Here is a 26,045-nt window from a genome sequence, read left to right on the forward strand (position 1 = left end):
TTATATCTATTTTGTGTAACGTTTCAAGTAGCCTAGTTTTGTCCAGACACTTTAAACTGGGCTATTGCTCATGTTCTTTAGTTAGACTACTTGGACACGCTGGTGCGCAGCGGCAGATAGAACGGTATGTGGATGCGTTATGGAATGCGATTGGAAATACTAGTCTAGCGCGTGAAGCGAGATACTAGTTTGCGTCAGCTTGTGTTGAATCGTGTTTGCGGTCTACATTTTACAAACGCTTATTATGAATGGTACATGGAACATGAGTATTGATGTCTCTAGGTAGGCTATAGTCCGCAGGCTACAGTATATTGTAGACTAGCCTTTGGAATTGTGCGCGCATTTGGGGGTCTGTTTTCTGAGGTAGCGGTCCAGACCTGAAAGACGGAGCCAAGGTGTGGATTATTGTTACTGAACTGGCGTCGAGCTTGGGATCATGATTTTTTATTTTATACTCAACTTCTCCATTAAAAAAATAAAACATTTCAGATCATATCCAACACCTGGATAGCAAAGGCGCACTTCATTTTGACAGGTTTTCTTCAGTTATTGTAGAACATATTTTGTTCTATTTACAATATGCTGGCTAACACTCGTGCTCTCCAAAACCGTCAGATATTCGTGGTATGGGCTGCCAATGCCATTACAATGTTATGAGGGGAAAACATATTTGATTAATTAAGTTCTATGAACTTTCATGTCAACATCTGTTCCAGGCCAGAACCTTTTGGTGTGCTTGCTGACTAAGCATGGCACCCCGGGAGGTTCAATTTCTAGCCTACTGGAACAGAGGACTTTTTATGTTTCATGAGTGGGCTAGGCTAAGCTGTTCTCAGGGTTCCCTCAAACTGGCGCACAGGCCTTCATTTCCACCAGGGCAGCAGATTAAATTTAAGGCCAATAGCTTTTGCAGTGAGTCTACCACAGGTTTAGTGGTGCTTTTTGGATGATATTACACGTATAATACGTTGGTTTATCTGACACGTTGGTTCATTTATTCACTCAGCCATAGCCTCTGTGATCTGCCTATGTTTCGTAATTCATTAATGACATCATTACTCATGGCTGAATGCTATCACGTTTTCATGGCATCTGAATAGCTTGTATTGTTTATCAAGGGAGATATCCTGCGTCCATAGGCAACTGCTTCATGTCAAACACCCGGGGGCAGCAGCACATCAACTGTTAGAAGACTAAGTCCACTTATGCAATGCATCACTTTGAAGCTGCACCTGCAGTTGTTCTTCCAGCGATCATAGGGAGGCGTGATCACACCGCGTTTGACACCTATAGTCCCCATTTATTTACTAGTCTATGTATGAAAATAGACCCGCCTTTATCTCTCAATGTGGTTCAGTTGAAACAGGAAGCTGCTGTTTTCACCATTCAGTTTGCAGTTTACTGATGCATCAAGAGCAGTCGGCCGAGTTAAGCAAGTCAATTACCTCCATCCACATCTGCTTTCTCTCTGCAGCGCCTTTCACATCGCATGGCATTAGTATACAAGTAGTAGGCTAGAGCGAATTACTCTAAAGAAAAATATATGCTACTCTAACATCACAACTGTACTGAAAACTTTGGAAAGTAAGACAGATGACCTCGTTTTACGAAAAAGAATTGGAGGAGGAACTGAGTCAAGTGAACTGCCAAGATGAGTTTGACTTCAATGACCTGTTTGAAACGCCTTGCAGCGACTTTGCCGGCGGAGATCAAGGTTTGTCCGATGACTTGTTGACTAGTCAGGAGAGTTGCGCCACCGATGCATTCAGTTCTCACTTGGTGATGGCCTATACTGGCTATCAGATCAACCATTCTCTATTTGTCTAATATACTGTATGCCACATTTGCAGACGGGTTCAAATGCGTCAACGAACGAGTAAATTGTCAGGAAGTTCCTTTGAAAAATGACACGGGGTTGTTCAAGTCGGAAGATGTGTAATGAACGCATGAAACAAAATAGATATTGTTTATTTTAGGATATTATGAAATAATAGCTTTGGGCAAAACCATGATATGGCCACACACCAGGTCGTTGTCATAGCACATCTGTGTTGTAAAACATCTCTGGGTAAACCCAGTGTATCTATCAATATATTTTTATAATTAGATTTTAAAGGGGATAATATTTGACCAGGATATCAGGAAGTTGTGTAGAATATATTTAGTTATTCTTTGTATGTGTTTTACTGATCATCTATCATCCTTGTTGTATCTGTCCTTCAACAGATGAGCCAAATCTCTCCTCTCACAAAGTCCTCAGTCCCGCGTCCGGCCAGGCCTATCCTCTGGACGAGGCGTCTCCCTACGCCATCAAGTCGTGCAGCCCCTCCTACAGTGACCCCGCCCTCCTCGGGTACGAGCACCTGGAGGTCAGGAGCTACCTGGAGCAGCCCCGGCCGGGGGGTCTGGCCCTGAGCCCCCGCATCGAGATCACGCCCTCGCGGGAGCACTACAGCGGCCATGGCCGGGACCCCCACCAGAACCACCCCCTGAACACCAGTCCCAGACCCACCTTGACCGTGCCGGGCCATGAGAACCAGGCGTACCGCGAGCCCCAGTGCCTGAGTCCCGCCAGCAGCAACTCCTCCACCAGCTGGCACTCTGAGAACTACTCCCCCTGGGCGTCCCCCTGCGTGTCCCCTAGCAGCGGCCAGACAGCCGGCGACCTCTGCCCCCGCTTCCAGAACATCCACACCGGCTCGCCCCGCACCTCCCCGGGCACCTCCCCGCGCAGCCTAGCGGAGGACGGCAGCGGCGGCGGCGCCCTCGGGCCGCGCTCTCCCTCCCCCAGGCCCGGCTCCCGCTCCGCCTCCCCGCAGGGCAAGCGCACCTACGACATGTACCGGAACCCGGGGCTCGTCGCCGGGCACCGCTCCCGCAGCCCCTCCCCCCACGGGGGCGCCGAGGAGCACGGCGCCCACTACGGCGCCCCCAACAGCCTGGCCGAGGCCATGAACGGCTTCGCCGGCAGCCAGCCCGGCTTCGTGCCCACGAAGATAGTGAAGACCAACCAGGCGTACGCCCTCTACCCAGAGAACCACGGCGAGCTCAACTACCTGGTCTCCTGTGAGCAGGACATCAAGACCAAACCCGGGTCCGAGCCCTTCTTCGTCATCCCTCCTATCTGGCCCAAGCAGCTGGTTCCCAGCCTCTGCAGGTGATTGGTCATCACACCCTGACTCACAGGGCCCCCAGAACACCCCCCCCCCAACAAGAATTGAAATGTATTCCTTATGTTATTGGATGAGTGTTACAAAACAAATCTATATTAATCAGGAAGTGATTGTGTTTTTGTTTTTTACCCAGCATCCCCATGGCGTCCCTCCCCCCGTTGGAGTGGCCCGTCCCCAGCCATACCGACCAGTATGAGCTTCACATCGAGGTGCAGCCCAAGCCCCACCACCGGGCCCACTACGAGACCGAGGGCAGCAGGGGGGCGGTCAAAGCCCCCACCGGAGGCCACCCTGTCATCCAGGTACAGTGCGTGCTGTATGCCACCGACAGGGGTATCGAACCCATGGTTAAAGACCATGTCGGATAATGAAGCAGAGGGAACGCACACCTATTGTGGTGAGGTTCTGGCAGTGGCAGAAGACAATTGAACAAAGAAAATTATGCTGCCCGCTTCTTAGATGCAAAAATTGATTTAATGAGAAAAAGGTATTTTTTATGTCTCATTAAATCATTTTTTGCATCTAAGAAGCCAGAGTGTGCGGCATCACTTTCTTGGTTTAAAGACCATGTCGGCCCATTGAGCTGAAGCCTCCGCAGCAGGTATGGAGGATGACATTAGCCTGTCATTAGTCTAACTCTCCGGATGTAGGTTTTGGAGATAAGCCTTGTCGTTAGGAGGCGGGAGAATCTCCCTGCCCCAATCAGTTTCGACGGGAGATTCTCCTGATTGGGCCGGGAGATTATCCAGATTCAATCCAGACTCCTCCTCCTCTGCTATCTTGCGCGGAAACGTGTCACCGTTTTCAAAGCCCCCTTCACTACATGAAACGACAACAACCTCCGAGCTAGCGATCGTGATTGGCTTACACAAGATGATTGTGATTGGTTTAAAGAAATAGTGTTTTTTCCCCCCATCTCTGAATGGTAATGAGTGCAGCCAGACCTTTCTCCAGTGCTGGTACAGCGCAAATAAAGTGTGGAGACAGGTCTGGCTATGCGAGACTAGTCTGTCATTATCAGGTGAAGATATTCATCACATAAATCACTCAACCGCCTCAGTGGCAGGGCAGCCCTACATGGGAGGGTTGAAGTGGTAATGGTATTTCCTAGTTATTATGTAGCTAGTGCTGTCATTGCCTGGGGCCAGAGGTATGAAAATGACTCTTTGTTACGGAGTATGTCATACCAGCGCCCCATTCTTCCCCACACCCTCCAACACTTGAAATGAGTTGAAAAGTGCACTGCTAACACTTAACACATGGCAGTCGTATCCTCAATTCAACCTTCAGACTCGTGACAGCTATTGGAACAACATAGCAATCCCAAACTGTGTCTGAATTAGACATCACAAACAGCAACGTTACTCTGTCATGAATGAGTGTAACCACCCGAGTGCTGGTGTCTAAAAATACTCGGTACGCTGTGTTGCCTTCATTGCCTCATGGTTTAACCCACACAAACAGCTTTTTGTTAAGCTGGTGGCCTCAGAGACACCAGTGGTAGTAGAAGAGAGTCACTCGTCGCAACAGTGAGCTTTCTTTGATGAGGACGATTCTAACAAAGATGAAGATCAAAAAGTAAATCAAACAGTCAACCGACAGCAGAATTAGTGATTTGTGTGTCTACAGTTGGGCGTAAATGCTTAAGCGTAAGTTTCACTTCATATTTTGAGTTTCCGTGGCAACGTCTTGAAAGCTTCCTTGTTGGTGATTGTCAGGTCCTGGCGGAGGTGAAGTATTTCTCACTTTCCATTTTCTGGCGCTGGGCTGAAGTCAGTCCTGCCCGGAGTAGCTAGCCAATCACGTGGCCCTCTGGGCTGTCTGGCCACAGCAGCACAGACCCTACCCTCCACTTTACTTTTCCTACCCGACTCTGTCTCTGACTCACTCACTGCTGCTGCCATGACAACCGGCCTCTCTCAGGGCCCGCTGAGTGTTTGCAGTAGACTTCCTCTGTTTCACTCGTACTGTCAGCTACCTGGTTGGAACAGCCTCGTTCATGTTGCCATAGTTTTTTGGCTACGGCGGACAGCTGTCAAGGCTGGAAAGTAGTGTGAAGTAAAAGAACCTCAAAGCTCGAATACTACAACTGAATACTCAAATGCTACTTCAGTGAACACAACAAACTCACACACTGTATGGCCTCCCACAGTTTTCTGTCCAGTTAGAGTTGTGTTTCTCTCTCTCTGCCCCCCCCCCCCCCACGCCTGCTTCTCTGGCTGCCTGTCTCTCTGGCTGCCTCCTCCCAAACTCATCTCACTCACTTCTGCTCGTTTGCACACACACACACACAACACACGCTTGCACATGCACGCGCACACACACACACACACACACACACATACGGCTTGCATAACAGTTGGTGTGATGATGATTGACAATGATTTGATTAGAGGAACTAACAGTATACAAACTTCTGCAAACGGACAGTATTAAATAACATTTAATAACTTCTTATGATCAGTAGTCAAGTACAATTATGGAATTGTCTTTTCAGTTTAAATACTTAGCTGATGACACAGATTGAAACAGAATGCTCGCCAACCCTGATGTGTCTGTGTGGGTTTGTATTTTACAGTATGTGACAGAGAGAGAGAAGATAGTGTATCAATAGGAAGGTGAAACGTAGTCTTGAAAGTGTCTCTGGCACATTGGCTCACATGGACGCTTATTTTGCCAGTCGTTTTTTCCTCGGAATCTTAACAGGCTTTCCAGTGAATGAAAGTATTCCTGTGGAGTTCCTTTGAATTCCAGAGACAGTTAGGAAGGACAAATAGGAACGGTGTGGTAGCGGCGGCCTCCTAGGCAGCTCTCTCTCTGTTGGCTCCTGGCTGCTGTTCAAGGTCGAGGGAGATACTTCTGTTTGCAGCTGTGAGTCTGAGTCTAGTCTGCTAAGGGACCTCAGTAGTGGGCCAGCCCTGACAGGGGGCATGGGGACCTCAGTAGTGGGCCAGCCCTGACAGGGGGCACAGGGACCTCAGCAGGGGTTCAGCCCTGACAGGGGGCAGGGGTACCTCAGCAGGGGGCACGGGGACCTCAGCAGGGGTTCAGCCCTGATGGGGGCAGGGGTACCTCAGCAGGGGGCATGGGGACCTCAGCAGGGGGCACGGGTACCTCAGCAGTGGGCCTGCCCTGACGGGGGCATGGGTACCTCAGCAGAGGGTCAGCCCTGACAGGGGGCAGGGGTACCTCAGCAGGGGGCATGGGGACCTCAGCAGTGGACCAGCCCTGACAGGGGGCAGGGGTACCTCAGCAGGGGGCATGGGGACCTCAGCAGTGGACCAGCCCTGACAGGGGGCAGGGGTACCTCAGCAGGGGGCAGGGGTCAGGCAGGATAGAAATGGTCTGACACAAAATAAAATGTCAGTGTGACATCACCGCCTTCATTCAAAAATAACCTCATTATCATATCTATATTTACTGTATATGGCATATAGCAGCATCATATCAGTTCATACTGCTGTACATTTGACTTGACCTGCTGTGTGTGTGTGTGTGTGTGTGTGTGTGTGTGTGTGTGTGTGCGCGCGTGCGTATTTCAGCTGCATGGCTATCGGGGCAAGGAGCCCCTGGGACTGCAGATCTTCATCGGCACGGCGGACGAGCGCATCCTGAAGCCGCACGCCTTCTACCAGGTCCACCGCATCACCGGCAAGACGGTCACCACCACCAGCTACGAGAAGATCATCAACGGCACCAAGGTCCTGGAGATCCCCCTGGAGCCCAAGAACAACATGAAAGCCATGTGAGACCCCCACGCCCCTACCTCAGAACCACACTACGTCGGCAGGCCATCGTTCCCGGATGCCGAGTTTCACACGTTCGTTATTCTCTCTTGATCCGTTTCTCGCAGAATCGACTGTGCCGGGATCCTGAAACTCAGGAACGCCGACATCGAGCTCAGGAAGGGAGAGACGGACATCGGGAGGAAGAACACGCGTGTGCGCCTGGTGTTCCGTGTCCACATACCCCAGCCCGGCGGTCAACACGTCTCTCTCCAGGTGGCCTCTCACCCGGTCGAGTGCTGTAAGTGAATCATTTGATCCCGAAAAACTACAACTCCTAGCTTCATAAACATGCGTTAAGTTATGTCTACAGGTATGTCCTCTCATAGCCAGAGTGTGGTGGTGGTGGGGGGGGGGGGGGGGTTTCTTCAGAGCAGTACATTTCCATGTATGTTTCCTCCTGAGGTGGGCCATGGGATGTTTTCACTGGAGTGATGTTAACCAGACTGAACACTCACACGCGCCGAGTAAACACGGCCAAAATGAAACAAGTCTTTCAAACGAGCTGGGAGTAGCGGAGCTGATAGTTCAAACAAAGACCTCTTTATCATTACGTTTGCTTCTGGTTTGCGTGTGTGGGACAGTGTGTGTACATGCGTGCGTGCGTGTGTGCGTGTGTGTGTATCCGTTTCTGTGTACAGAGTTATTACAGCACCTGATAGGATCTAAACTTACACAAGATGGCCGGGCCTTTATCTCACCATGAATGATTGACTGGTAAACAATGAGAAATTACATGACATATGTTCAGGGATGGCTAAGTTCATTGGTTATGAACTTCCTTTCACTCTCCATCTCTCTGTTGCTACAGTATCTACCCCCGTAGGGTCAACACAGTGTTGTCAGATTAAAAAAAACAACAAACAACAACAACAAAAAACAGTCATGCTCCTAGAAGCTTGCACCAGTGAGAGCCAATCAGGCGTTAGCGTTGTCGTACTAGCGGCCTTTCTGTACATCAGTCACAGAGGCAGAAGACTGCGCCAGTGATGTGTGAGATGATTCACAGTGCAGTAGGCCACATACAGTAGGCTACAGTACGGTAAACCTGTCCAAAGGTCAGACCGCGTCGGTGATGTGTGAGACGAGACCTCCGTGTTGACTCGCGGCGTAGTCGGCCACATAAACCCGTCCGAAAGTCGCGCTCGTCTGTCGACACCTCGCGTGCATCGCTGGCTATGGGTTTCAGCGGCGGAGCTGGTAAGCTGGAGGAAGTTAGCGGACATGTTTAGCATGATCCCTTTGAGATGCTGGCGGAGGTCGTTAGCCACCCGGATGATTCTACCATCTGTATGTGAGCTGTTGAGAGGTAGTTGGCCTCCCTGCTGCCAAACTAACAGTGAGCTCCATAGCATAACTCTGCCAGGGCTGGAGGGGTCGACGACGCCCCCCCCCCCCTCCTCCTGGCTCGGTAGTGGAAGTTTCCAGTACGTCCAGCGCTGCATGTCTATCTTTAATAAGGCCGAAAAGGCTTATCAAGCATTTTATTAAACATACAGGCTTATCATGTACTTTATCAAATATACAGGTTTATCATGTACTTTATCAATTATACAGGTTTATCATGTAGTTTATCAAATATACAGGTTTATCATGTAGTTTATCAAACATACAGGTTTATCTTGCAGTTTATCAAACCTACAGGCTAATGTAGTTTATCAAATATACAGGTTTATCATGTAGTTTATCAAACATTCAGACCAGCCTCCTGCTGTGGCCAACATCCCACTGGCTCATATTGATTTCACTCGGACACATCTATGCCGTATTAGAACCACATTGGCTACTGCAGTTAACTTTAGTTGAAACCTGTCTCCTTAGGCCAAACAGCATGATTAATAAGGTCATATTTGCCAAATAGGTTTGTCTATGTTTCTGTTACCAGAAGTGTATATACAGTATTCCCACATGCTGTACAGTAGTTTGGAGCTGGACAACAATTGGACGGAAAAAAAAACAAATAATGAGATTGTATGGGTCAGTGATAACTTACTATGATCATTAATCAAATACTATTATGGAATTGTCTTTTCTGTTTAAATACTTCACTGATGAAACAGAAGCAGATTGAAACAGAATGCACGCCAACCCCGATGTGTGTCTGTGTGGGTTTGTATTTTACAGTATGTGACAGAGAGAGAGGCAGGGAGAGAGAAGAAAGTGTGTCAATAGGAAGGCGAAATGTAGTCTTGAAAGTGTCTCTGGCACATTGGCTCACATGGACGCTTATTTTGCCAGTCGTTTTTTCCTCGGAATCTTAACAGGCTTTCCAGGGAATGAAAGTATTCCTGTGGAGTTCCTTTGAATTCCAGAGACAGTTAGGAAAGGGCAAATAGGAACAGTGTGGAATGCAAATTCTGAGACTGTATCGGTCAGTGATTAGGTTGGTACTGTACCCCCAACCATACTCAGCCATCCCAGATAGCAAGCGGATGTGTAATAATTCTGGGCCATATACGGGCCGGAACTAAGCCACACAAGGGCCAGATCTGGCCTGTATATGGCCCAGATCCGCTTGCTGTCTGGGATGTCCGCCTGCCAGAGCATCTGTAATGTGTGTAATGGCTGCTCTGTTTCTCTCCCAGCCCAACGGTCGGCCCACGAGCTGCCCATGGTGGAGAAGCAGGACATGGACGGCAGCTCCGTGCTGGGCGGCCAGCAGATGATCCTGACTGGTCAGAACTTCAGCTCCGACTCCAAGGTCATCTTCATGGAGAAAACCCATGGTGAGTTGGACGGGGGTTGTGCCACTGAAACTCTCTGGTGCTAAACCTAAAGTAAGAAATCACACTTGTGTGATGCCAAGTATACATGCCTTAACAAGCATGAAATCTTAGGTGAAAAAAGTAGGTAGGTCCAGACACTCACGGAGGGAGATAGATAAAATGCCTTTATAAATACATGGATTGTAAATTTGTATTATTAATAAAGGGTTTTTATCTATATCCCTCTGTGAGTGCCGGGAGCTACCTACTGTACTTTTTTCCACCTACAGTATCATTTTCCCCCTTGGTTCAGAGCACCTTTAATAGGCTAATACTGGTTCAGTCTCCATTGAGCACCTGGGCTCCCTTCTCCTTTGTTAAGCATGAAATCTTGCTTGGTTTATGACAAGTTCTCCAAGCATTCTTGAAAGATCTGTTGGAAGTAAACCGTCCGTTTTCCCACAAGTCCCAGCTCTGATTGCCGTGTTAATCGGTTGTAGCCAGTGAGTGTTATTGTCCTCGGCTGTTTCCATGGCTTCACAGTCAGAGTCCCACTGGTCTCAGGTTGCCACCCTCTGATGGCCATCATGTCTAGCTAGCTGCCCAGATAGCAAGCGGATGTGTAATAATTCTGGGCCATATATGGGCCGGAACTAAGCCACAAGGGCCAGATCTGGCCTGTATATGGCCCAGATCCGCTTGCTATCTGGGTGGCTGTCTAGCTGCAGCTGCTGTAGTTTACCTACGAGGCATTTGCATGATCCCCCAGATAAGGCCCAATCCTCAGCCTCACTTTCCTTTGCCCTTTACTCATGTGTCATCACCCCCCTGGCTCTGTGTGTGTGCTGAATAGCACCACTGTGACCAGAAACTGTGAAGGAATCTCTCTCCTGACCTCTATCTGCCTCTATGTGTGTGGTCAGCCTCTCTCCTCTACCTGTCTGGTCAGCCTCTCTCCTGTACCTGTCTGGTCAGCCTCTCTCTACCTGTCTGGTCAGCCTCTCTCCTCTACCTGTCTGGTCAGCCTCTCCCCTCTACGTGTCTGGTCAGCCTCTCTCCTCTACCTGTCTGGTCAGCCTCTCTCCTCTACCTGTCTGGTCAGCCTCTCTCTACCTGTCTGGTCAGCCTCTCTCCTCTACCTGTCTGGTCAGCCTCTCTCTTCTACCTGTCTGGTCAGCCTCTCTCCTGTACCTGTCTGGTCAGCCTCTCTCTACCTGTCTGGTCAGCCTCTTTCCTCTACCTGTCTGGTCAGCCTCTCTCCTGTACCTGTCTGGTCAGCCTCTCTCTACCTGTCTGGTCAGCCTCTCTCCTCTACCTGTCTGGTCAGCCTCTTTCCTCTACCTGTCTGGTCAGCCTCTCTCCTGTACCTGTCTGGTCAGCCTCTCTCTACCTGTCTGGTCAGCCTCTCTCCTCTACCTGTCTGGTCAGCCTCTCCCCTCTACGTGTCTGGTCAACCTCTCTCTACCTGTCTGGTCATCCTCTCTCCTCTACGTATCTGGTCAGCCATCTTGTTGGGCTCGCCCAGCCATCTTTCTGAACTCGATTGAATACGACTCTTACCCTGATGCAGAGGATCTAAATGTTTGTTTTCTTTCGTCTGTTCCATTCATCACAGCACAGTGAAGGAGGGTCAATTCCATCATTGTGATTTAATCCTATATTATTTCAGGTTATAGTCATACCTTTTGTTAGTGACAAAAGTTACTTTGACTCAGTGCTAGTGAGTAGGAGGAGTGATAAAGACCAGCCCGGTGACTCTTCCTCATCCGACGCTCTCACATTTGCATGCCGTTGAAAAATGGGCCGTCCTTATTCAGAGGTTTACAGAAGGACAACAGTACTAGGGACTTTATTGTTCCCCACCGGAACAATAAAGAAATAGGAGGGCGGGGCTCTTAAAATGGCGCTCGTCCATTCATCTGTCCATTTGTTTGATCGGTCGTTCGTTCATCCTATGAGATGTACCAGAGCCCACCTCTAGGAGTGCTAGCCACACTTCATTTTTCCCATTGCCAATACATTTTTACACTCCACAAGTATGCTTTGAGTCTCAGTACAGGTATAGTCCATTCTACCCAGGGGTCCTTCTACTTTCCAACATAATCCATGTTCAAAATGTTAGCACTGGTTGCACTCATTGGTTAGTGTAGAGGTTAGGTGCATTGTGGGTACAATTATTGTTGTTAAAGCCCTTGTATTTCACAGAATAGATTTGTTTGTTCTGGTTTAGGTATTTTGTATTGGATACATTAGAGTGGACTAGGGATTGTCTATAATAGATCATATCCAACCATCAAGAGTTTGGTCTTGGTCAGAGATGCCCAATAGGGTCTGTGTGTGTTACCCAGTAGGGTCTGATATCATAGCAATGGGTCCACATGCTCAAGCTTAGTTTGTGAAATGGTTCCACTAGTTTGCTTCATTGATGTCCATGATAAATGTGCAAGGGTGACTATTTGCATGTGTGCATGGATACCTGCATTGGCTTGTCTGACCGGTTGTCTTGTCATCTTCCACATGAATGGTTAAAGCTCACGTCCAGTGGTCCTCGCTAGACGTTGTTTTGCCCATTTAGCTTTGAACACTGAAACTATGCTGTTTTTCAGTAAAATGATTCTCATAGGTTAGTGTATCATATTCATTCATATGATTCCCATAGGTTAGTGTATCATTCATTCATATGATTCTCATATGTTAGTGTATGATATTCATTCATATGATTCTTATAGGCTAATATATCATATTAATTCATATGATTCTCATAGGCTAATATATCATATTAATTCATATGATTCTCATAGGGTAATGTATCATATTCATTCATATAATTCTCATAGGCTAGTGTGTCATATTCATTCTTATGATTTTTATAGGTTAGTGTATCATATTCATACACAAACAAATTCCATGTTTCCACTCCATCATTGCCACAAAGGAGCATGCATTATGGGTGGGGGACAACATGTTTACTGTGAACTTCCTATAATGTATAATATAATACAGAACAACCACGGCAAGCACATAATGGTGCATTTTGAACAGCCACTTTGCACTAGTATCTCAAATGAATAATATGAGCTTTTATACACTTTGCACAAGCCTGCTTGACGATAGAAAATACGTTTTCTCGAGAACCGCTCATCACAGTCCGTTTACCTGACTTCACAGTCAAACACTGGACTGACAGTGAAGATGAGGATTTCCTCTGTTTCTGTTGCTAGGCGGGGAATCACCGGTCCATTTGCCTCTTTATGTTTAAATCTTTAATTTTTTTAACCCTTTCAAAACAAAGTTCTTTACATGTGGTGAGAGGGACTATTTACTGGAGAAGAACAAATTGGGCATTCTGTTACTGTTGGTTGATATACTTCATACTGATTGACTTTTATTCAAGGTTAATAAGGTTGCATTAGTTTTAAGTTGCAATGTAGCACCATTTACCATACAGTTTCTTTTAATATACATAACATATACTCATCGTATGGTTTTGATTTGTGCCTGTTAATAGTGATTTGTGGTCCGTATGTGACAGTCGGTGGTGTTAAGATGCTCTGTCTGCTAGAATATGACCATGACTCACTGTATCCACTGCTGTCTAAGAGAGAGAGAGAGAGAGAGACACAGAGGAGAAGGCTATAAGACGTGGTCTCTCTAGGGGCTGCTTGAGCTCTTGGACTTTGCGTTTGCTTGGCTTTTTTTTCACCCGGGCTTCCCTGCTGCTGCTGCTGCCGCGTTACGACACATCGCAGTAATGGCAACGCTCCGAAGACGGAAAAAAGATATCCACGAGGAGGGACTGCCGTTCATTGTTTTGGAGAGAGTTTCTCCATATGACACCGAGTTGTGAAGGAGCAGGACTGTGAAATACTCAAGATGGGAGCCAGCTGCTGCTGGCCGCCGGCCGGGGCTCCCCGGGCTCGCTAGCTGGACCGGGTGAGAGTCCCCCCTGGCAACGCTGAGCCTGGACTCATACTCTCCCTCCCTCTCTCTCTCTCCATCTTTCCCCCGCTCTCTCTCTCTCTCTCCCTCCACCTCCACACCTAATGACTGAACAGAGAGAGGGAGACAGGGGGGAGACCGGGGGGGGGTATCCCATAGAGTAGTGCTGAGCAAAACATAAACAAACCAACAGGCCAAGAGAGCAGCAGTCATCACCTGTCGCTAGTGAAACGGAGCAAGATGATCATAAAAGTAGGGAGAGAGAAAAAAAGAGACTCTTGGCAAGACGTATGGAATCCCCCTTTCTCCTGCTGACTCATTTCAGCCAGATGGGTTTAATCTGCAGTTTGACTCGGGGGTTCCCACATAACAGTAGAAAATATCTTCCCTGAGCAGTTTCCTCTAATAGTGGTATATTAAAAGGTGATCAATAATACTTATACAGTACATTATGTAATATGAAATCATTGTGACATTAACTCCTGTTTAATAATGAATTGGAATGGTTAGCGAAAGCTAAATCACTAGCGTAGTGCTTGTGGTTTGAGATTAAACATGTTCAGACAATGTCACACTTGCTTGTGAACTAATTCTTCACGCGTGTGAATTCCCAAAAGTAACAATATCTGAGATTCCTTATGCATTCATCTGTTGGACACAATGTTTCCTCCCAGTTTCACCATGCTCACTTGGCACGTTCTTATCAGCAGGCTGGCGCTTATCAATCACTGCTTATATCCTCTTTTCTATAGCAGTTGTTTTTCTCAGAAATGCTGTCAATGTTTCAGTGATTTGCTCGATTTTTTAGAGAAATAGATTTTTCATATCAATTTGAAGATGGTTGATGAGTGGGAGTTTGTCTGTGTGTGTGTGTGTGGGTGGATGAGTGGTTGGGTGGGTACGTGTGCGTGGGTGCTTGTGTTTTGTGTCTGTGTGTGTCTGTAGGTGAGTGTGTGTGTATGTATGTGTGTGTGTGCGTGTGTGTGTGTGTGGGTTTGCGAGTGAGAGCCTCTCCAGACAGCTCTCTCTGCAGGTAAGCTGGGTGGTGTAAGAGGAAGTGGTTTTAGTGGAGATATGATCTTCGTGCTCCTGCTGTTGCAGGTTCAGTCATATGGCATGCAGTCTGACTGTGCTGCTTCCAGCTCTCAGACAACAGACAAGACAACTGACTCACCTCCCACGCTCACCGGGCCAGAAAGACAATGGCGCCACAATCGTTCAATGTTTATGAATCTGAGTTCCTCTAATTGGTTCGAATTCCAATGTGCATAATATCCGACATTATATTATATAACCAAACCATTTTTAGACGAACCAATCCTACCTGACTGAATGATTAATATTCAGAACTGATCTCATGTACCCCCCCCCCCCCTCTCTCTCTCTCTTTGTAGATGGGCAGCAGATCTGGGAGATGGAGGCAACGGTTGACAAAGACAAAAGCCAGCCTGTAAGTCCATCTGTAGAGACCATCGAACACACTAGCAACGGACAGTCCCAGAATCCCAGAATCCCAGACACAAGACCCATTGATTTAGTCAAATAGATCCCGTTTGTTAGACTTGAAATAATGAGGCGGATGAGGATGTGCTGACGACCGTGTGTCCCGTTACAGAGTATGCTGTTTGTGGAGGTCCCCTCGTATCGGGACCCGTCCATCTGTCACTCGGTCAAGGTGAACTTCTATGTGATCAATGGCAAGAGGAAGCGCAGCCAGCCCCAGCACTTCACCTTCACCCCCCTGGCAGGTAGGGGGCCGTCGTCCACAGCAGGTCCAGCTCCTCCGCCTGGAGATCAATGTCCAGTAGAACTGAGAATGACTCTTATGCACTGTTATGCCCCACTGCCTCTTGAATAATAATAATAATAATAATAATAACAACATTATTTATATAATAAAATAAAGGAATATATATATATATATACATATATATATGTGTGTGTGTGTGTGATTTTTTTTAACCTTTATTTTACCAGTTTAGTCTCAATGAGATCAATGATTTCATTTACAAGGGAGATGTGGCCAAAATAGCAGCATGAATTTTGAGTTTGAGTCTGTAATTCTGAGTTACAGACTAAAACAACAAGAAAAACAAGAAAAAAACAAGAATGAAACATAAAATAAATGCATTCAAGGTTACAGAATGTACACATTCAAATACCTATGGACATTGACATGCATCAACCGAATCATTTATATCTTTGAGCTTATTAGAGCTTTAAAAGCAGGCAGAGAGACCAATTCTCTTAGTTCTCTTATAGTTAGTTATAATAATAACATGGCACTCATCACGTTTGTCTCTGTCCATGTCTGTCTCTCTTGCAGTCCCATCCATTAAGTCAGAGCCCCTGGATGACTATGAGGCAGGTCACATGGGCTTCTCCATGCCCCAGATCTTGGGTATGTCCCCCCAGTCCTACTACCACAGCCCCCGGGCCGTCCTCCACCCGGACGCCAGCCTGGTGTCCAGCCTGGCGTCCTACCAGCAGGGCCCCGCCCACGGGCGCCCCGGCCTGGCCACGCCCAGCCCAGACCTGCACTTCCAGCAGCAGAGTCCAGCCATCATCTACTCCCGCGGGGGCAAAGGCCTGAGCAGCAGCCCCGGGCACTACCAGCAGTCCGGGGGGATGACCCCCGACTCGCACCGCTCCGTCCTGGTCCACACGGGCTCCTCGGCCCAGCCCGCCCCTCTGGGGCCCCAGCAGCACCAGCACCCCGGGGGCCAGCACCCCTCCATCATCCAGTTCTCCCCCACCAACCAACACCTTCTCCGGGGGGGAGACCCGGCCGACCACGTCATCTACTGCGACGGCTACCCAGCGCAGGCGGCGGCCCCCCACGCCCACTCCCCCACCCCCCCCCAGGCCCAGCACTACCCCACCGTGATCCAGCAGCAGGCCTATGTGCAGAAGGGGCACAAGGGCCGGTCTCCCCCGGGTCCGGGTCCCGGTACCGGGCAGATGGAGGCCCAGAGAGGCCCGTCTGGAGAGGAGCAGCGGGCAGGCCTGACCGGGCGGGTCACTGTGAAGGAGGAGAACCTGGACCAGGCCTACCTTGATGACGGTGAGTGTAAGTTCATGCTTTTGTATTCCGAGTGAGTGGGACTTCTCCTGAATGGTGCATGTGGACGTAGTATCTATACAATTTTCACATATTCTGTTATGTATTCACAAACAACCTTCCACACTTTTGGTAATTCACCACAAACTGCCATTCTTCACCAAGCACTAATGATTAAAGCTGACAGTGAATGACAAGCCGATGTATTTATTTATTCAGGGACAATTCTAGGATATAGTCTCCTCCATCTCCCTGTCACATCCTCTTGGTGAACCATGGCTGTAGGACAAGCTTACCCTGTTTGAATGCTCCTTGCCAGGAGGTGTAGTTGTGTTCCGCTCGAGGTGGAAATAACACGGCGTATGAGTCATGTGTTTATACGTACCCCTGTCAACCCCACTACCTTCTGAGAGAATTATGTCAGTTCACATCCAGCAGTCAGCCATGCGAGCTACTCTTCCTTATTTTGTAACCGCTAAGCTACAGTAGATATTGTTTAATCACTAGCGGCAGCCGCGATTGTGTTATCAGTGAGGTCTGGGGCGAGAACCAGCGAGGTCAGGTCAGGGGTTGTCAAGCAGAGACCACTTCTCTATTCCCTCCCAGTCGGGGGCTTCTCAGGTACTGCGTCGCACCAGGAAATACCCATTTTTTCTCTTTCTGAGAAAGAGAAAAAAAAAAACGGGAGAAAAAAAACCCCATCAGCCTTCTCTGACCTCCTGGATATGTTGACACTGTTATGATGTGAAAAACAACTTCCATGGCAACCATTGTCAAACAGTGGAACGCGCTGCCTGGGAGAGGTGGGGAAAGGCTCTTCGTTTGTTGTACTTGGCTGGGGTTTCCTCTTGGCCTTGTGCCCCTCAATTCTGTGGGGGAACCCACCAGAGGATTAGCTTTTTTCCATCCCCGGGATTCTGCCAATCTGGCACAACAAATTCCTATTTGCAGCTGCTCTCGTCCAGAAAGCCAGGCAGATCTGGGAGATAGCAGGCGGGCGGGAGACTGTAGGAAAAGGGAAGGGGCTGAGTGTGTGCTTAATGGAAAAAATGAAACCAAGAAAGAAAAAAAGGGGGCAGTCATGGAATTTGTTTTTTTGGACGGCCCAGTAGGATTTCCCTCAGTAAACAGCAACAGCCTTCTGGTGTTAGAGGATGAACAGAGTTAATGGCAGAGTCTCACTGAGCTGATGTGTGTTTCATCTTCCCCTTTACGAGGGGGTTGATCTGGGGGCTTCCCTTGTGTGTGTCTGGTAGCACAGTAACAGATCAGACTCTGCCTGGAAACCTCAGGAAGACACAGATTGGGGTATTTTCAAATACTGGGTCGTTTGGCTTCTTTAATCCAAGAAATCCAAGAATTTGATTTAACAAAGACTTCATCTACATAATCATTAGTTGACAACCTTTATTTTGACGCGTCACACAAAGAGCAGGGTTTCCTTTACGGATAAGTGTAATTAACAAAATAAAATCAATTAGCACAATAATATAAAACACATGTATTGGCAAAAAAGGTCCTTGGTCAGCTCAAGAGGCACTAGCACATGCAAATATTTTGGAGGTTGTTCCACAAAGACGGCGCAAAAAAAAAACATTCGCAATAGCTGCGACCGTGTACGAGCTACAGAGCAGGCGACCAGGCGGTGCCGCAGTGCTTTTGTGCACGACAGTAGCGTTTCACTTTCATTAGCGCTCTCCTACTGTACCTAACTCTGTTGACGGCCTGAATCTGAAATGCTAGCCATCTCTGAGACCGGGTGCAATGTGTATAAGCAAAGTGTCAGACAGTAAGCAGGGAATTATCTACTCTACCCACTCCACCCACCCAAAGTATCTAGGTACTGCAGCTTCTCAGAGAGGATGTGAGGGAGCGCCCCCTTCAAAGCCTTTTCAAGTGAAAAAGCACCGGAAGACACAGGGAATGCAGAAAGTCCCATTGTCTTTGCAGAGGTGTCTAGGTGTGGTTATGCCCACACTGAACCCCTAAAAGATTGCCTCCGCAGGAATAAGTTTATTGTAATGAGTCATCCAGATGCATCTTTCACTCTGCTCATTTCAAGAGAGGGTTCTGACATCCGGCTGCTATGGCTGTGTCTCATCCTGGTACTGATTCTACTGGGTCACCTGGGTAATGGATGTTAGACGAAAGTTGACGAAAGTCTGTCTCATGTCTCATTATGACTAAACCCAAACAAGGTGTGAACCTCCTACTCAAAGACAGTGTCAACAGTTCATCTTCCCATGGACACCCAGTAGAACAACCCCAGCTCTCTCAAGTGTCTGCGGAGCACTGGCCTCTGTTGCTACACGGTCCCTCGGTTACCTGTTATTGACGTAGATGAAAAATAGTAAATGTGCGCACATCCGATCCTGTTTTAGGCCAGTTGCTGGATCAATATGTAGAATAACTTGAAGGTTGAAAAGATCCACACACTGGATTAATGCTCCCAGAACTCTTTTATTGGCTCCAAACACGATGACGTAAGACAGACTCAGGTGAAGGAGGGACCCTCTCCTACGGTCCCCTGGGACCGGGGAGGTTGAGAACCACTGCTGTGGTGACTTTAGGACCGGAATTAAGCCCAGAGGCAGGCGAACAGCAGGTCGATGGCCAGATTGAGACGGTGATAAAGCACACAGTGACAGCCTGGCTCGGTAAAGCATTAGTCTCACCTCACTGACGTTCCACTTTTAAAGCTCCCTAGATCAAACACGACAATGACCATATTACCCACACTGATGCAGTGAACGAACATGACACATCGGAATTAATGAATCGGGTTTGACTTGAATTGATTGCACTTGGAATTACACGTTTGCCATGGCCGTTATACTCAAGAATAGGGAATTTGGACTTCCAGGTTATCTGGCATTAAGGTACAGTGTTGTGTCTGTAGCTGTCGTCCCCCTACTGTATGGCTACTTTCTCTCTCTTTGAGTTTATTAATTTTGAGTTTATTCACTTCATGCAGTTAGCAGAATCCTCCCAGCCCACACCTCGCAGGCACACACACACTGTCTCTATCTCTTTCTCTCTCTCTCTCCCTCTCTCTCTCTCTCACACACACACACACACACACACTGTTACCAGTGTGCAGTGACTGAGTCAGCTACTGTACTGTGTGTGTACGTCTCCCCCTCCCCCCCCCCCCCCCGTCTGTAAACAGAGCAGCCCATTGGTTCAGGACCCAGGAGCCAGACACTCACCTATTGTACGGTCCAGCCTGAGTGTTCCCTGGGCCCAGCCTCAAACGGCCGCTCTGTGCCAACCCTTCATGAGGCGCAGTAAAGCCCTACTGTATGGTCTCCCGCTGCGGAGCTGCTGCTCTGGCCTCTCTGAGTCCGTTTTATGCTCAGGAAAACCGTGTGGCGCGGCCGGGGGTGGGTGGGGGGGTGGGGGGTGAAGGCTTCTCTCCGGCCGTTGGATGTCAGAGGGAATTCCGCCAGAGACTAAAATAAACAAGGAACGTCGGGGCTTGTCGTGACGACAGCGGAGCGCCCGGTCCGACCGCCGGCACCCACGGGCGGGATCACGCCGCTCGGTCGCAGTCTCCGCCCCCATAACGGTTTGCTCGGCGCGGACGCCGCCGGGGTGGCGTTTGTTTTTCTCCCCCCACATCTGTTAACGATCAGGCGGAGAGAGAGCCGGAGAGGGGGTGACCTCGCTAGCCGGAGCTCCCGAAACACCGCCCCCTCTTAGCAGGCTGGGGTTCACACACACACGGGGGGGGGGGGGGAATACATCGACATTATCTCTTTTATCTCCGTCCAAATGAGCTCGAGAAAGAACACTCTTCAGTGGAGTTGCAGTCGTAATGACAGTTGTCTGGCATCCCGGCGGTCTGCATCATGCAAAAGAGTTACATTGGTAGCTCAGGGATGGAGCGTGGGGGTTGGTGTCTGTTTTCACTTCACTTACGTGTTAATAGTTGTAGCCTTTCACTTGTCCCACGATGTAGGTCAGAGCTTTAATTGGAGCCTCTAAAAGCCGGGTCAATACCGAGTGCAGCTCTAAAACGCATGCTAGGATTTACTCAGTTCACTGTCATTTTTGAAGTGCAAAGATCTGCCTAATATCGGTGCGCTTTATGAAGTCGCACTATTAAATTAGAAAAACCTAACGCCTCTACGTGGTCCGTTTACACAATCGCGAACGTAGCGATGATCGCATTTTAGAGAAATCCCAGTGGGCAAAGTACATCATAGAGATCTACAGTGCGATGAATGATGTGGCCCCAGAGCCATATTGATCTATATGACGCACGGCTGTTCATCACTGTGTCAGGCATTATCCTTGTGCTCCTCAAGTCCTTCCAGCGCCATGTGCTCCTGGCTCTTATGTCATAGCGTCACTACGCGCGCACACACACACACACACACACACACACATGCACACACACATACTGGGCTTCCAGGGCTGGGCAGCCTGTGAGTCTGTGGGAAGGGCCGAACGCCTGTACCTGGAGGATGTGGTCTATCAGGACAGACGGCATGTTATACATACCAGGCATTCTTCCCTGCTTCTTCCATGCTCTGCCTGTTGTTAGTGTGGATGAGTGTGGCGATCACAGACACAGACAATAGCAGCCATCCTGTCCAGGGTGCTCAGGTCATATTCATTCCCTTCTGTTTATGCCGCCATCTACTCTAGCAGTCTGAGCTCTACTCAGTACTGCTCTATACAGTCTCAGTACTGCTCTATATAGTCTCAGTGCTGCTCTATAGTCTCAGTGATGCTCTATACAGTCTCAGTACTGCTCTATACAGTCTCAGTGCTGCTCTATAGTCTCAGTGATGCTCTATACAGTCTCAGTGCTGCTCTATAGCCTCAGTGCTGCTCTATACAGTCTCAATGCTGCTCTATACAGTCTCAGTGCTGCTCTATAGCCTCAGTGCTGCTCTATACAGTCTCAGTGCTGCTCTATACAGTCTCAATGCTGCTCTATACAGTCTCAGTGCTGCTCTATACAGTCTCAGTGCTGCTCTATACAGTCTCACTGCTGCTCTATACAGTCTCAGTGCTGCTCTATACAGTCTCGGTGCTGCTCTATACAGTCTCAGTGCTGCTCTATACAGTGCTAGTCCGGTCTCAGCAGCTGATTTGAACTCGTCGTCGGCCTGCAGGTCCCAGAGATGAGATATCTGTGCTTCTCTCGGACCTCATCACATATATGTGAAATGTGTTTTCCCTACAGTATACAGTACATGACGTGTGTGACCCCCACCACACCTTGCGTCTATTTTTAGACCTTTAAAGCGGTGAAAGTTTCCGCTTATGCCCCCGTCACCTCTGTCAGCAGAACAACAGGAAGTGATGGCCAACAAAGGAGTAGCAGACTGAGTAGTGCTCCGCCCCCTAGTGGCCACTATGTACCAGTGCAACACCTGTGGGACTTTGTGTATCTCCAGTAGCCTACACTTGCACACAGAGGTCTGAAATGATAGATAGATAGATAGATAGATAGATAGATAGATAGATAGATAGATAGATAGATAGATAGATAGATAGATAGATAGATAGATACAGACAGACAGACAGACAGACAGACAGACAGACAGACAGACAGACAGATAGATAGATAGATAGATAGATAGATAGATAGATAGATAGATAGATAGATAGATAGATAGATAGATAGATAGATAGATAGAAAAGAGACTTGTTTTTGTTTTACTTGGTGTTAACTTGCTTACTAGCACCGTGGTATTGTATGAACATGTGTCAAAGGCAGTGGTGAAACTATGCTTACTGTGGCTATATGTTTGACTAACAGCCCCCATGTGTCTTTGTGTCTTACAGTGAATGAGATCATAAGGAAGGATCTGACCGGTGTCCACGCCAGAGGGCAGACATAGAGGAAGCTCTGCAGCAGGAAGTCACATCAGCTTCCACATAGCTACAGTAGGAGGTGACCCCAACCCTCCATGTGTCCATGGTGAGGTCGGCACCAGAGGCCGGTGGCTCTACTTCAAAGACAGTCTCTCAGTCAGCAAGTTAGAGAAGACGTCCTTCTCCTCGTGTTCCACCTCAGACTCACCTCACAACATTCAGGAGATCTCACAAGACTGGGCCTTAGATATATATGGTGAATAGAGTGGTATAATTAGCCAGAGGCAGTCGTGGTTCAAGCAATCCACTTGATATTCAAACCTCAAAACCAAAATCAACTACAGTAGCTCTCCAAATACAACGACTATTTCCAGTCAGTTTAACTCATAAAGTTTAAAATTTGTTAACACGGTGATACTTCAGGACTGTCCAACTTGCTCACATCATGTTCACATTACAAGGTGATGCAGTACTGTGTGTGTTGCCTGTTGGGACGTTTTTATAGTACATAGTATTTTTGGAGCTAGTACTTTGATCATCTCATTTTAGGTGTACCTTGTTGATAAACAAATACATGATTGTAGATTCACCTACTATTCTTATATGCACTGTTTATAAGGAGAATTGTTGCATATGTTATTATTTTCATGTGATGAATGTTTATTTGAATATCTATCTTTATTTTTATTAGCTGGTGTACCAAAGAAGGCTTGTTTGGGCCTGAGAAATAATTTCTAATTACTCAGAAAAACGGAATATTGCACCTTTCTTCATTAATAACTGAATATTAGCCCTTAAAGGTTTACATATTTCACAAAGTGGTATGATAAGCCTTTAAGAGGGTAGGATTACTGAGGAACTGTGTATTGAAAATACAGGCTGTCTTAGCTAGTAGGCTAATTGTGCTTGAGTGTTGTACACCTATAGAATGCCTTTACTACACTCAGGTCTTAGAGATTGTCTTGCTTGCTTGTAAATGTCTATTTTATTTGTATTCTCTTATTACATTTATCAGAATCTGTCAGTTTTGTTACACAGAGAGCAGAGTACATCTATGTATGGACAATCTATCTATATGGCTATGCGTTGTTTGTGATTAATCTAGTTTTGAGTTCAGCCACAACGGCAATATATGCAGATCTTATGATTGTGTGCCTTTTTAATAACCAAGTATTCTTACCTTTCTGTAGGTAGTGTGCCTTACATTTACAAGATAATTTCACATTTCTATCCTAGATGGATTTTCAGTGTCATGTATGTGTTTGGATTTACATCCAAACATGTAAAAGCACAAAGTAAATATGTAGACATATTTTATTTAGAGGCAGATGTTACATTGAGTATAAAGTATAAAATAATTTTATACATGAGACTGAAACTGTTAGATATTTGGTATTGGCCCATTTCATACAAAGACAGATTTTATATTAGTTTGTTGTACAATAAAACATGATATTGGTGGATCGTTTCTTACTATACTGTTGAGCCATTCTCAATGTACAGCATACTGTTTGTTTGGAATACCCTGAATGTATACTGTATGAGTAGGTTTTCCCCTTACTGTAAATATAAGACTGCTTTAAAGTGTATAAATGTCCTTGTTTTAGAATTTCAAGTCATGGAGTATAGTGGAAAATTATTGTTTTATGAACTGCATCAGTTGTTTTCTGGCTTTTATTGTTTGTCTAATGTGTATGATATATATATAAAAAGCAATTTTCATCCATAGAAACGTGGCATGTCATGAATTGATATAAAACAAAGTTGAATGTGTTTGATAGGGTTAGATTGTAGAGTAAGCTGAATGTGTGATGTAATTGAAGAATTACACAATATTCACACAATTGTTGGTCAAAATGGGTTCGATTGGAGTTTAAAATGTGCTACAAAATTAAGCAAATTCAAAATCTTCTTTATCATTCATTGCTCATTTTCACCACACTTTATTTTGATATTATTTTGCTTGTTAATATACTGTGTACTATGTAAACTCTCTTCTGACTGTTCTATTGCGATAATAAGTACATACACTGTATGTATGTTTCTGTATAACAGTTTCAGTTCATTTCTATGTTTCCAGAGGCAAAACATGTATCTTTAAAATAGTAATAAATCATAGTCATAAAATACTGATGTATTTGTGTCTAATTATTTGAATTCACCAATTTGACACTAGCAAATATATAGTATGTCTGCTAGAATACCCAGATAGCAAGTGGATCTGGGCCATATACAGGCCAGATCTGGCCCTTGTGGCTTAGTTCCGGCCCACATATGGCCCATATCCGCTTGCTATCTGGGTAGACTGTGGCAGTGGTCATAAAGAAATTGGTTCGGATGTTATTGCAGTTAAGTTTGGGAAAATTTAGTCTGTTCAGGTGTTACATCATTTAGATATGAATGATACTGTACATTGGTGGGTTTGCTTGTTCCTTATTGCAAGTAGCCTAAATGCAAAATGGGTTTGTATTTGTGAAAGAGAGAAAGAGAATTGGAGTGTTGTCATTCTCTGTCAGTGGTTGGCAGGGAGATCAACATTGGATTGCTGCTCACACTGGTCTCTCTGTTCAAACTGGTGTCTCTGTTCAAACTGGTGTCTCTGCTCATGTAACTGAGTGAAACGTGGAGTAGCTGGTGAAACTCACTCATCAAAGGATCGCTGACAGTCCCTCCAAGAGGAATGTCCCTACTGGCGCAAGTATCAGTGTCTGCCTCCCAAGCGGGAGACCCACCCTAATCTGGCCCCGGGCAAGCCGAAAAACATGGGTTACATTGGTGCCGTGACCTGGATGTCCAGTGGTGTGGAGTGAGTTTGGACCAAGTGAAACGTGGAGTAGTGGGTGAAACTGACTCCTCAAAGGAGCAAAAAGGAGCCCCGGGTTGTAATCCCGCCCTGGGCATGCCCAAATGTACAGTATGGTTACCCTCACACTGGTGTCTCTGCTCAAACTGGTGTCTCTGTTGTGAAGGGAAAAGCACCATCAGCAGAGCCCACCCCAGCAGCTAGTGACTCATCGGCTCCCACTAAACCCCCACTCTGTTCTCTCTCTCTCTCTCTCTCACACACACACACACACACACACACACACACACACACACACACACACACACACACACACACACACACACACACACACACACACCATGTAAATACTCCTCTATTAGTGTTGAACCCAATGACATCCTACATCTATTCTCCCCCTCTTTCCTTCCAACTCTCTCTGACTCTTTCACTTTCTCACTCTGTCTTTCACACACACACACACACACACACACACACACACACACACACACACACACACACACACACACACACACACACACCACAGCCCTACCACTCTCAAACAAATAACAACAAGGGATCTTAGAGGTTGTGAAGCCGTGTTGCTAGGCGACAGCTTGTTTGGGGGAGGGAGGCGGACTCTGTGAATGAACCCTGTGTTCAGGAAGTCAGTGATGATGACATCATCACAGCACGTGGGCTGCAGCCCAGAAGAAGCATTTTCACCCCCCTCTTCCAGATATGCAGAGGGTGACTAATGGGCCCTTT

At 47.1% G+C, this 26,045-nt stretch overlaps 1 protein-coding gene across 1 annotated transcript; it reads left to right on the forward strand.

Annotated features, from left to right (window-relative positions):
* Positions 1-1,593: 1,593 nt before the first annotated feature.
* Positions 1,594-22,521, forward strand: nfatc2a (nuclear factor of activated T cells 2a; the record flags this gene model as incomplete). Its single annotated transcript, XM_084446350.1, has 10 exons — positions 1,594-1,714; positions 2,227-3,157; positions 3,307-3,475; positions 6,716-6,918; positions 7,027-7,199; positions 9,544-9,684; positions 14,997-15,052; positions 15,218-15,350; positions 15,929-16,666; positions 22,466-22,521. 10 exons carry the CDS (start codon positions 1,594-1,596, stop codon positions 22,519-22,521), a joined length of 2,721 nt encoding a protein of 906 aa, XP_084302476.1.
* Positions 22,522-26,045: the final 3,524 nt, after the last annotated feature.

Source organism: Borostomias antarcticus, assembly GCF_949987555.1.
Source record: "Borostomias antarcticus genome assembly, chromosome: 11".
Lineage (NCBI taxonomy): Eukaryota > Metazoa > Chordata > Actinopteri > Stomiiformes > Stomiidae > Borostomias > Borostomias antarcticus.